Genomic DNA, 13,465 nt, shown 5'->3' on the forward strand with positions numbered 1-13,465 from the left:
AGAAGAAGAAGAAGAAGAAGAAAATGGAAACGAGAGCAATAACTCACCTTCAGATTATCGAAGATCAATTAATAGAGAGGAGAAGGAGATACATAAAATTTTTAAAAAAAAAATTTAAGAAAGAAGATGGATTTTTTTTTTTTTTTTTTTTTTGTAGGAATAGAATTTTTCTAAATAAATTAAAAAAATTCTAGATATACATAAAATTTGACAATAATAATGTGACAATGTTAATTAACGTGTATTTGATTTTGTTGTTGAGCGAAATAAAATAAAATAAGATTGAATGTATATTTAGCTTTGGTTGTGAATCTTAAAAAATAAAAATAAAAATAAAAATAAAAATTGAATGTATATTTAGCTTTGGTTAAGATTGAGTTTTTTGAAATAAATTTTAAAAATTCTAGATATACATAAAATTTGACAAGAATAATGTAACAATGTTAATTAATGTGTATTTGATTTTGTTGTTGAGCAAAATAGAATAAAATAAGATTGGATGTATATTTAGTTTTGGTTGTGAATCTTAAAAAAAATAAAAAAAATTGCATGTATATTTAGTTTTGGTTGTGAATCTTACCCCCCCCAAAAAAAAAGTTGTGAACCTTAAAAAAAAAAATTGAATGTATATTTAGCTTTGATTGTGAATCTTACCCCCCAAAAAGAAGTAAGTTGTGAACCTTAAAAAAAAAAAAAAATTTGAATATATATTTAGTTTTGATTGTGAATCTTAAAAAAAAAAAAGGGAGGGTCACGTTGGGTTGGGGAATATTCAAACCCATTAGGAGATGGGGAGGGTAGTACCCATGAAAAATAGGGAATGAGGAATGGGAAAAAATAATTATAGGGGAATGGGGATAGAGAATTAATATCCATCCCATTAACCCCCATTGCCATCCCTAGGGAACGGTCCATGGAGGAAAGCAACAGAAAAAAGTCTGGTATGAAAATTAGGATTTAGTGTACTTGAAAATTCAATTTAAAAAAAAAAAAATCAATATGAGATAATTTTCAAATGTTATATGAACTAAGTTGAGTTGAACATTTAATAATAATAATAATAATAATAATAATAAATTAAATAGCAAGCACGAAAATACAAAAGTCTAACAACTACAATAGTATTCATCATATATATCGAGACCTCAACAACTTAGTTGAATGTTATTGAACCACATAGAGATGAACAATTGAAATTCAATTTATTAAAGGTTATGTTTGGTTCATAGATTTGAGAAAGAAAATAAAAAAAATATGTTAAATATATGTAAAATGTAATTATATTTTATTTATATTTCACTTATTTTTTTTTATTTCTTTTTTTAAATTTCTACTTAAATTCATGAATAACGTAATTACATAGTTTTGCAAAGACTAAGGGATAATATATTGTTCATTCACAAAATGGTTAACCAATTGTAAGAATTGTATTTGCTAGGTCAATGTGAAAATTGTGTTATAAATTGGTGTGTATAATGGAGAGGTACTGGAATTTTTATTTTATATATATATATATATGTGGAGATATATTTTTTGAATGACGATACGTGGCCGAGATGTCACCGGAGTGACCAGCCGAGGTGCCACGTGTCATGGTCATGATGCCGAGATAATTTCGTATAGGCCGAGGTTATCTGTGAAGATACCAGAATCCGAGATGAGCGGATAAGGAACAAGAGTCCTAGAATAAGGAAGGACTTCAGTTTGAGTAAAGATAAGACTCTTAGAGAGTTTATCCCAATCCTACTGGGAGTCCAAGATTAGCAGTAATCCTAAATCCATTGAAGCTAAGCTTCTATTGGGATTAGGTTTGTGCTGGCTATAAAAAAGAGGCACCTTCATGGGTCTAATGTATACTTTTTATGCTCTGTCTAATGAGCTAAGCACTATTGGTTATTTTTGAGAGATATTTTACTGACTTGATTGTCGGAGTGCCCCTAGGTGGACGAACCACCGCGGGATTCTTATCTTTTTGTGACAGGTTGTTCGGGCTTAATCTATTCTGCCAGTGTTCTCCAGCTAAGTGCTTGATTGACAATGTGGTCGGAAATTGACACACACAATTTGGCACCGTCTGTGGAAAAGAAAGGAGAATAGATGGCCAACGACGGACAAAAAGAGAAGGTTGGGGACGACACCCCTACTGGGAGCAAGAAACACATTGACCTTGACGCCGAAGAAGACAACTGTAACAAAGAGACTCGTGATAAGAATCATGGAGGAAAGAACGTCGGCCAGGAGGGTGGCATACTGAAGAAATCAGACCGGAGCGGGTATTATAACGAGGACGACCTCCAGGTATGGAAAGATAGATGCCTACGGCGGGACGACGAGATGAAGAGAATGGCGAATAAATTGGCAGACCTGCAAACGGTCGTCAATTTCCTGATGTAGAACAACGTCATGCAGCCACCGTTCCTGCTACAAAATACGCCGATTCTAGCGGCCAAGAAAGGTGTCCAGAAAGGGGGGCAGAAAACGGTTCCTGTAGTCCTTCAACATGGCAGGACCAAGAGACATTCTCACCGGCCTTCGCGGGAGGTCAGGCATGGAGAATCCAGAAGACACGTCGAACAAAAGAAACCTGCACCAAAGAACATCGGGATGTTTAGACACGACCAATGGAGAAAGGTCCAAAAGGACTCATAATGACACTGGAAGTAGTGCACCAAAGAGGGTTGGAGAATGATGCTTGGGAGTTGGAATTTACAAGTTAAGGTTGGTTTAACACTTGTTGAAATTTTATAGAAAAATTTACAAGTTGAAGTTAAGCCGAGGACATGTTTAACACTTGTTGAAATTTTATAGAAAAATTTACAAGTTGAAGTTAAACCGAGGTCATATTTAACACTTGTTGAAATTTTAAAAATTTACAAGTTGAAGTTAAATCGAGGACATGTTTAACACTTGTTGAAATTTTATAGAAAAATTTACAAGTTGAAGTTAAACTGAGGACATGTTTAACACTTGTTGAAATTTTAAAAATTTACAAGTTGAAATTAAACTGAAGACATGTTTAACACTTGTTGAAATTTTAAAAATTTACAAGTTGAAATTAAACCGAGGACATGTTTAACACTTGTTGAAATTTTAAAAATTTACAAGTTGAAGTTAAACCGGGGTCATGATTAAAGGAAGGAATGATATATGTTCCATCACCTCAGGATGTCGAGTTAATAGAACCTAGGGGGCAGTTGTGGGAACATATTTTTTGAATGACGACACGTGGCCGAGATGTCACCGAAGTGACCAGTCGATGTGCCACATGTCATGGTCATGATGCCGAGGTAATCTCGGCTAGGCCGAGGTTATCTGCAAAGATACTGGAATTCGAGATGAGCGGATAAAGGATAAGAGTCCTAGAATGAGGAAGGACTTCAGTTTGAGTAAAAATAAAACTCTTAGAGAGTTTATCCCAATCTTACTGGGAGTCCAAGATTAGTAGTAAGCCTAAATCCATTGAAGCTAGGTTTCTATTGGAATTAGATTTGTGTTGGCTATAAAAGAGAGGTACCCTCATGGGTCTAAGGAATGTTTTTTATGCTCTGTCTAGTGAGCTAAGCACTATTGATTATCTTTGAGAGATATTTTACTGACTTGATTGTCGGAGTGCCCCCGGGTGGACGAACCACTGCTGGATTCTTATCTTTCTGTGACAGGTTGTTCGGGCATAATTTATTTTGCCAGTATTCTCCAACTGAGTGCTTGATTGGCAGTGTGGTCGGAAATTGACACACACAATATATATATATATATATAATATTTTTATAAATTACTTCAAATTGTTTTAAGTGTGTTAATCGTTCTGTATTTGTAAAATTAGCGAGTTTCTAAATATACCAACATAATTACTTTTCACTATATTAAAGTTTACACAATTTATCATCCCTGATACATACTAGAAGACAAAAAAAAAAGTGTGATTTATAAAGAAGAGTGAAAATAACACTTTCTTAATGTTCATCCCTTGTTTCTTAATTATAAAGTAACATAATTCTAGTAGAATTAAGATATGAGTGGCTAGATAATCATAATATTCAATTCAAACACATAATCAAAACACAAAATAAGTCACAAAAAAAGAAGATTTATTCTAAATATGAATTTCTTCATAACTGAGATTAATTCCAACCTTTCATATATTTACTGCGACACATCCTTTAATCCATTCTCTATTCCTAATATGGTTTTGAAAAAAGTTAGGGATTATGAAAATGATCATGAAAGATTTATGATTCTTGGATTATCTTGATTAATGTGTGGTGCTTTATTCTGAGTGTAATTCAAAGATCACAAAATTTTCATAATTATTTTCATAAAATATTTTTCATGATACCTACCATTGTTGTATTGTTTTATGTGCTTAATTAGGTTTGCAATGGTACAAAATTTCACCATCAATTTTGCTTTTTCTATAGTAATGAAGTTTTCAGCATCATTAATTGCAGGTGGGAAGTAAAGTAGCTTGCTTGCGTAAGAGTATGGAGATTCTTGATTTCTTTATCTTTTATTAAACTTTATTGAGACTATTAAGGGTCATCTATAACCACTCAACTAACACATCAACCATTTTTCATGTGTAAAGTAATAATTTGATTTAATGCTAATGTTCAAGACATTTCAAAGAAGACAGGTAAAAAAAGTCTGAATTTCCACTCATACTTTTCAATTTCTCATTTTGATTGAATTAAATTAAAATTTTCAAAATGTTGTGGAAAAATATCACCATCTTTTGCATTGTGGAACGTTCCAACTCTTGCCACGTTGTATTCAATTTGTAAGGTTAAAAAGAAACAAAATCAATTTCATTTGATTTCATAAAATCTTTTAAATAACAATTTAAATTGCTTCACGTCTCAAAACTCAGTAATGGTAGTGATATATAACAATTCTTGGGATTCACGTACTTCCGCCTTTGTGTATAATACATGAAAGATGAGCCCATTTAAATTAATGTAATGGTGACATAAAAAATCTATCAAAAAATAAAATAAAATATAAAAAATTGTCAACAATTCAAAATATACATTTTCTTGTGTAACTACACTTATCTAGAATGAATTTAGTCCGTAAATTTTAAATTACAAGCAATTTTTTAACTAATTAAGTTTGCTGTTGATTTTTTTGCTTTACTCTGGTTGTTGATCTCTCACCAACTAGGAGGTTGAAGCTTGAATTAATTCCAAACTCCTCTTTATTGATGTATTCTATCATACTGTGTATAATTCATCAATAAAATTTTATCTTTGCCGATAAAAAAAAAAAAAAAAATTAGTAGCGATACAATATTACCTCTAAAACACGGTGTTTGAATTGACTTCCAATGACATAAAAAATTATACGTCAATTCTTAATTTATTTAAGAATTAATTATTGAACTTCAGTATGATATTATAACTAAATTTAAAATTTATAATATTATTTGACAACCACCTTATCATGCCACCGAGGTGGGTAATAAATCGGCCACCGGAGAATGAGACTTTGTTCGTGCCGCCTCCGGCACCACCTCCATTGAATTGTCAATTTCTTACCGACCAAAAAGAGACAAATAGAATAACGACCATCAGATAATTTTATAATGTAAAATAATTTAGCAGGAAAAAACAAAAATTAAAAAATATATATATATTTAAAATAAAAAAAAAATGTGAGAGGGGCCCACCTCATCCCAAGTGGGCAATGGAACCATGTGCGATCATATGGTGGTTGGGCCTTGGTAGCCCCCACAAAACTCACTTTTCACCTCTCCAAACCCACAAATACTGAACATGAAACATCCTTACTTATAATTCATTCATTCAATTATAAAATAATTCACATTAAAAAAAGATTGATTCCCCAACTCTCCCTCCTCCTCCTCCTCTCCCTCTCTCTCTCTCTCCTCACCGCCCATTCTCAATCCCTTCTCTCTCTCTTCTTTTTTTTTCCTCATTCTCTTCACACATTTGTTCTGACAATTCCCTCTCTCTGTCTCTCTGTTTGGTTTAAGATAGATAGATATTGTGTCAGAAATCAGAACTGAAGTTTGCTTTTGTCCTTCTGAGCAAGGAGGCCCCTTTGTGTCAGAAGAAAATCTTGGTGTCCAATTCTTGTTTCTCTTTCATTCCATCACAAACCCTTCATCTATATATACACACACACATACCCAACTCTCCAAAACCCTAAATTTTGCTCTCACTCTCTTACTTTCTCCATATACCCTCTCTTCAGCCCTTCATGACTCCTCAGCCCTTACTCATGAAACCTAATTCTATCAAAACTAGGTTTGCTTATGGGTTTCTAAGAGCCCTAAACAGTCTGAACAAGAACAAACCCTCTTCACCATCGTCTCCAAAAGTGATTTTTCGACGATGTCGGATGATAAAACTGGCTGCTGATGCATCCATGGCTTCTGCAGTTGGATCAAGGAGGGCTTGGAGCCGGGCTGTGCTTTGCAAAATTCGATGCCAGCGTGCCTTGGCGATGAGAGGAAGAATAAGATCTGGTGGCTTCAGAAGGAGATCAGGTGCTGGAAAAGGGTTTGGTGTTGGCAAAACCGATGGGCTCAGAAAGCTCGTACCGGGCGGTGGAGCCATGGATTTGTGCTGCTTGTTGGATGAAACTGCACACTACATCAAGTGCCTTACCACCCAGGTACAGGTCATGAGAAATATTGTTGATATTTGCTCTACTTGAGTCTTCTGTAATTGCCTTGTGTTGTTATATAGATAAATACAATACAAATAAATCCAATCCACAGAGAGAGAGAGAGACAGAGAGAGAGAGAGAGGGAGGGGGGTTATCACGGATGGTAATTTACAGTTTCTGGCAAGAGATAGCTTGAAGAGAAACTTGGGTTTTTTATTTGCAGAAGTAGAGAAGTAAAATAGCCATGACCCATGTACCAATGTAAATTATACAGATATGTGGCTTTTATTGCCTGTGTGTACATACAGAGCTGGTTTGTAATTCTACACTTTTACTATCTTGTCACAATTTGCTTGCTTTTTCTTGATTCCTTTCACTCCCTTTATTTGTTTGATCCATTATTCAGGAAGACCTGAGCTGACTTTCGGCCTAGTGTTGCAGGTTCAAAGAGGAGGCATGGTTTTAAATATCTACCGATAGATATTGAGATTTTAAACTTTTGATCTGTCAAAATGACTATGACGGTATTATCGATACTGAAATATATTATTTAAAATCATAGTAGAAGGTGTTCTTAAGGTAATCCATATATGATCTTTGAATTAGAAGATTGGAAAGATTAAAAAAAAAAATTAAAAGATGAAGAAGAAGAAGTTCCTGTCATGGATGGAGGTGAATAGGTCCAAAGAAGACATAATTATGTGGATGTTTTTTGAGGATGTCTTGAGTGTTGACCATACACATGCTTCTACAGTTGTAGCCTTTTGGGTTTGTCATCCATCTGTCTGGAATCACTAACCAATTGATTCTATTCTTCACATAACTTTCTCATCAATAATAGTCTTCTCTCATGGTGTACAGTTCCTTTTAGTTTGAAAAGAGCTAAATGCTCTAAATTTTGTTTTGTAGTTTTCATTTTTAAAAAATAAAAAGGGGTCTGAAATTCTGCATTACCATATTTTAGGATAAAATCCCATTAATTGAGAATAATCTTTTTACTTTACAGCCAATTTTTGATATTCATGCAAAGAATATCAAGTAATTAATATGACTTATATAGATATTTTTATTTCTTTCTTTTTACTCTTCATCATCTTTTTTTTTTTCTTTTTTTTTTGGGTCACAGTTCTTCTTGATAAATTGTGGCAAAAACTAGATAATTTTAAGAGCTATTTTCTGTATAAATTTTTTCTGTATAAATTAAATCTATATTAGAGATATAAAAAGTTGTTATTGTTGGAACTTTCTAAATATTAGTGATATCCTTTTGCCATGCAAAGCTATCATATACAGTTGTTTTTTGTATTAGGTTTTAAATATAGGTTGGACACATATCAATATTTAAAATTTTTTGTATCTATATTCACAGATATATGGACTATTATTGTCTGTATCACTGTATCACTGGCACTAATTTTGTTATCCAAAACCATGTGCCCTTCACTTTCATTAATACAATTATGGATATATTAAAGAAAATAGTATCACATATAAGCAAGTTATCTAACCGCAGCCACAGATATTCAAATTTAAATCTCTTCAATTAAGAGAGCCTTACTGAGGTACAAGAGGAATAGACTGACAATTTTGATGTCTCCCCTAAGATTAGATGAAGAACCCTTTTACCTTTGTTCTTGTAGAAGATTGATACAAAGTCAATTTTCTCAAAATTAAACTTTTTAGTGGGAAAAAAAGTAGGAATCAACTTGAATGATTCATAGTGCCAAAGGAAGAAAAACTAGTTTTTCAAAATATATTCTGTTATAAATGAATTGACATAGGCACTGAAACAATGTCATGACAGGTTTTATGTCGATATATTAAGTTGGTGTCGTATCAATAGCTCTACATGTGAAGGCACCAATGATTGTGTTCAGAGGCGGCGCCACATACATTTCAGTGTGTTAAAAAACACTCTAAAAAAATTACTATATAAGAATATATATATCTATATATATTTAGAATAAACTGGAATAGGAATAGTAACTATGTATAGAATAGAGTGTATTTAGAGTAAAATAAGGTAAGAATAAGGGCTCCCTATATATATATATATCTTGAATTGGTAAGTGTCCCTTCCAGAAAAGCGAAAAGAGAAAACTTGGGTTCTAGTATGAACACCTTTAGTGTTTTCTTTGGTACTTTTTGATATGCCGAACTGTGTTTAAAATGTTTTTCAATTATTCGGAGACTTGTTGATCTTTGTGTTTCTCATAGAATATTACAAATGTCTATATTGTGGGGAATTTTATTTTTTTTTATAATTGGGTATCTGGGCTAGCTTACGTATATCTCGATCAATGTTAAAGATATATTTTGAGCTCGATTGTAGTATCTATTTTTATAAATAAATTTTTTATTTGTCAAAAAATGTTTATTTGCATTGATTTAGAATCCATCAAATTGAGTTTATCATTTGCTTTTTTTATTATTTCTACCATTATGGATAAAATTTTTGAAATATTTTATTTTTCAAATTTATTTTTGATAAGTTTGATTTCTTCTATATAATTTTAAAATTTTTAAATGTTTACCCTAAAAAAAGAGGCAATCACACCCTAGTGGAACTCCCAAAAAAATAAAATAAAAATACATAATCATGAAAAGTTTACAATTTTAATTATTAATATTTATAAAATTTATCACTTATTTATAATTATTTTTTGGGAGGCTTATTTATAAGTCTTATTTTGGACACTTATGCTATGTTGAGTTCTGTGTAATTTCTTATAGAGTTTCAAGTCCTATTTAGAAAGAAATGTATTCCACAAGATCTTATTTACGAAACGTAACGTGACACGTTACGTTACGTTTATGTAGGTGTTACGTTACGTTTATGTAGGTGTCACGTTACGTTACGTTTATGTAGGTGTCACGTCACGTTTATATAATGTCTCATTTGATATGATCACGTTACGTTACATTTATGTAGGTGTCACGTTATGTTTCGCAAACTTAATCTATGGTAACATTCAATTTCCTATATATAAGAAATTGAATGTTACTATAGATCATATCTATATAAATGTGAATTTCAAAATACACGAACAAGTAACATTTTCACATTCAATTTAAAAAATTAAAAACCTAATAAGTTTGCGAAACGGAACGTGACACGTTACGTTACGTTTATGTAGGTGTCACATTACGTTTCGCAAACTTAATCTATAGTCACATTCAATTTCGTGTATATGGTTTTACCATTATTTATGATATTAACAACTAATATTGAGGGTAAATGTGTCAACAAACTTCACACAGGACTAATAGGACCATAAATTTTTTAGTGGGACCGCATGTAACATAAGTTTTCATAATAGGACTTATAAATAATTTTTTCTTACTTTTTCAAAGCCTACTGATGTGACATTTCCCAAATATATATATATATATATATATATATGTAATATACTTTTTCTTTCTGTAAATGTCATGACATGCATGAATGTTTTATCTAGCTGAATTTCATACTCCTGTGACAAGAAGTTCTTAAATACTTTGAACTTTGGTACAAAGATATGGGAGGTGTAAATATGATAAGCTCTTATTATATATATATATATATATATTGTAAGTTTTCTTCCCTAGATATAGGTACGATATTCATATCAGAAGCTTATGAGTTATTGCAGAAAGATTTATTTTCAGAAAATGCATTTAGTTTGAGAGAATTTTATATTGACAACACAACTCGTCTAGGCAAAAATGAACAAGGCACATTTGTCAATTATTATATTCAAATCCTTAGAAATATCAGCAAGGAGGCAATTGTTTTGATTTTGGAGAGCTTCCAAACTAACATTTATATTACTGAAAATTTCTCTATCTATTAATGGGATTCATTGCATTAGGAACGCAGATCCCGAGTGCTTGCGAGCTTTTTTTTTTTTGTTTTCTTGGGATGAATTGACACACTCAGATTTTGATTTTTTTTTTCTTTATATTTTTCTCTCATTAATTAGTTTGGTACTGCATAAGGTGCCTGATAGAGATCCTCCAAATGTTGGCCTAAAATATGTGTTTTACCAACACGAATTTCTTAAGTTTTTCTCACAAGCTCAACTACATGACAATTCATTTTGATTAGATAAAAAGGCAAATTTCACTTTACCAACATGTGGTTTGGGTCATGTTCTAATGCCATATTCTAATGGTTTGAGTAAATGATGACCATTCGAAGATGACATACTGTCGTCCTCATCATAATATTGCTTCTAGTTTCTTTCCTTGAAGAGCTTTGAGATGACACTTGTGCTGGAAAAAAGTAATTTGAAGTTTTCAAAATATTAACAAGTTTAAAAGTATATGGAAGATATGTTGTGAAGTGTTGATGAGTATCTAGATGACTCAATTAGGTTTTTGACATTTACTATTAAGTGAGTCTAAAATAATCACAGTGTATGTATAAATAGGTGTCATGAGTTGAGAAGAGAAGAAAAAAAGCCTCTAAGAGTGAGGAAGAAAACACCCTTAAACAAAAGCGTGTAAAATGATTTTAAGTCCCCCGAGTGAAAGGGTGAGGAAGAAGTCTCTATGAGCGACTAAGAAACTACTACTTGATGTTATTTCTTTATGTAAGTATCAAACATTTAAAATTCCAACAACTTGACGTTGCTCTATGTACTAATTGACCCGTCTCTCTCTTGTTGCATTTCACTATTTTTGGAAGAAGCTGGCATACACGAGTAAGCAAGCGTGTTATATCACTATTTTTGGAGTCTTCTGTCTCCAAATCTCTCATATAATCACAGTAGGACCCTATTCATATGTTTCAACAAGCATAATAATGTTATGTACAACAATTATAAATGACCTATTTCAAGGCATTGACTGAGGAACTAGAAAAGAAAAGAAAAAAAGAGACTAATACCAGCTGGTAGTCATCTTTGTTTTATGCATGTAATCTAATAATTGAACATAAAGATACTATTTTTTTTTGATCGGCGAACATAAAGATACTATAATACCAGCTGGTAGTCATATTTGTTTTATGCATGTAATCTAATAATTGAACATAAAGATACTCTAGTTGTAGCGAAAAAAAAACATAAAGACACTCTATGAATATCGAATCCACCTAATTTCGCATTTCAGAATTAGTCACTGATTTTATATAATCATTACATAGATCTCAACCATATGATCAATGAAATGCCCATACTAGTCTATTACTAACTCATGTCAATTAGAAAAAAGTTTTGCAGGTAAGGATATTGAGAATGATGAGTGTTCTTGAATGAAATTCACTTGGAATTAACCTCCATGTTTTAAAAGATTAGTATGATATCTGATGAACATTTTTGTCAAATCCGCGATTAATTTGTGTGTGGTAGAATCAAGTCCTTAAAGAAATGGAGAGAATCTTTGTAACCTAATTTATTAGCAAAATGTGTACAATAATTCAACTAAATAGATCACCAGTATCAAATAAGATAACAAATTAATATATGGTTGACAAGGTGAAGCCAAAATATAATCAAACTCTATTAATTTAAGTAGAAAATTTGATGGAATCGAATTGTACAATGACAAAGTTTTTTTTTTTGTAATTTTTTTGATTAGCAATTAATGTCAAAACATATAGATCATGTAGTCTAGATTATGGAAAATGATATCTTGGTTAGACTCCGTGGAGATTCAAGCATGTCAAGACATAAAAGACGGAAAACTCGTTTTAACAGGTTGAGATTCTCTATTTATAAAAGTTGTTTGTACTTCTGTTAAATTACTAATAATCATATGACCAAATTTTTTAAATTAAAGATTAATTAAAAATTAAATAATGTGACTATAAATACATGAAATATGAGGTCAGGTATCTTTTTGAGATAGATGATTCATGCCCATTTGAACAAAGCCTTTGTATATTACAAACTTGATGTTTGATTGGTAAAACAGAAACCAACAAATATTTATTATAAGGATAATGCCATTTTTTTGATTGTCTAAAATTTCGACTTGTCTTACTTGAAACTTTCAATTCATTATAACACTATAGAACAATGTTACGTGATGGGTCACCCTCTATCTGAATTTCATGCTATGAAATTGTTTTATACAATCAACAATGATTCATCCCTCCTTTTCTCCCCACCCCCTTTGACCCCCTCTCTCTCTCTCATTGGTTACATTTTCTTTTTCTTTTTTTATTTTTTCTTACTCCTCCAATCACCACCCGCCACGTGGCAAAGGGGGGTGAGGGGGTGACCCCCAAAAGGGGGTCCCAAGCATTATTCGCGCCTAGGACACCGTGTTTACCGTATGCTATTCCTGAACGGTTTGTCGGAGGCTCGCTTCGAGAAGCGTGCCATAAGGCTGACCGGTTGCTGGCTCTGCCAGTACTGAGTAGCATCATGCGTAGCCGGAAGAGGGTTCGGGAGAGGTTGAGGCTCAAGGGGTTTGAGATGGCCTTGTCCAACAAGGATTTGGAGAGTAAAATTTTACTTTTAGTTTCAGAGTGCAACATTTTACTTTTATACAGAGTAAAATTTTACTTTTAGTTTCAGAGTGTAACATTTTACTCTTATACAAAGTAAAATTTTACTTTTAGTTTTATCCCTCTGAAGAACGCTACGGGGCCCACGGTTGCGAACTTCATCAAGGAGAATATCATTTGTCGGTTTGGAGTACCAAACACCATCCTCTCGGACAATGGCACTCCCTTCATTAACAAATATGTGAAGAGCCTCCTAGAGACTTAGAGATTTCAGAGTCGCCACCTAAATATTTTATTTTGAGAAATTTAGGAAACCCTAACTCGTGCCTAAGGCCACGTGTCCGTCATCACCAAAGTTGCCTCGGCTCGGGAACTTGGGTCCTCATGGTCTGCAAAAGT

At 32.5% G+C, this 13,465-nt stretch overlaps 1 protein-coding gene across 1 annotated transcript; it reads left to right on the top strand.

Annotated features, from left to right (window-relative positions):
• Positions 1 to 5,816: 5,816 nt before the first annotated feature.
• On the top strand, positions 5,817 to 6,978 carry LOC114267721 (transcription factor IBH1). Its single transcript, XM_028208788.2, has one exon. The coding sequence runs from the start codon at positions 6,220 to 6,222 to the stop codon at positions 6,676 to 6,678; it is 459 nt and encodes a 152-aa protein (XP_028064589.2). The 5' UTR covers positions 5,817 to 6,219; the 3' UTR covers positions 6,679 to 6,978.
• The last annotated feature ends 6,487 nt before the right edge of the window (positions 6,979 to 13,465 follow it).

This window comes from Camellia sinensis, chromosome 14 (genome assembly GCF_055761805.1).
Source record: "Camellia sinensis isolate YWXY chromosome 14, ASM5576180v1, whole genome shotgun sequence".
Taxonomy (NCBI): domain Eukaryota; kingdom Viridiplantae; phylum Streptophyta; class Magnoliopsida; order Ericales; family Theaceae; genus Camellia; species Camellia sinensis.

Excerpts from the sequence above, each read along its gene's own strand:
- LOC114267721 (XM_028208788.2), top strand. The coding sequence starts at position 6,220 with ATGACTCCTCAGCCCTTACTCATGAAACCTAATTCTATCAAAACTAGG.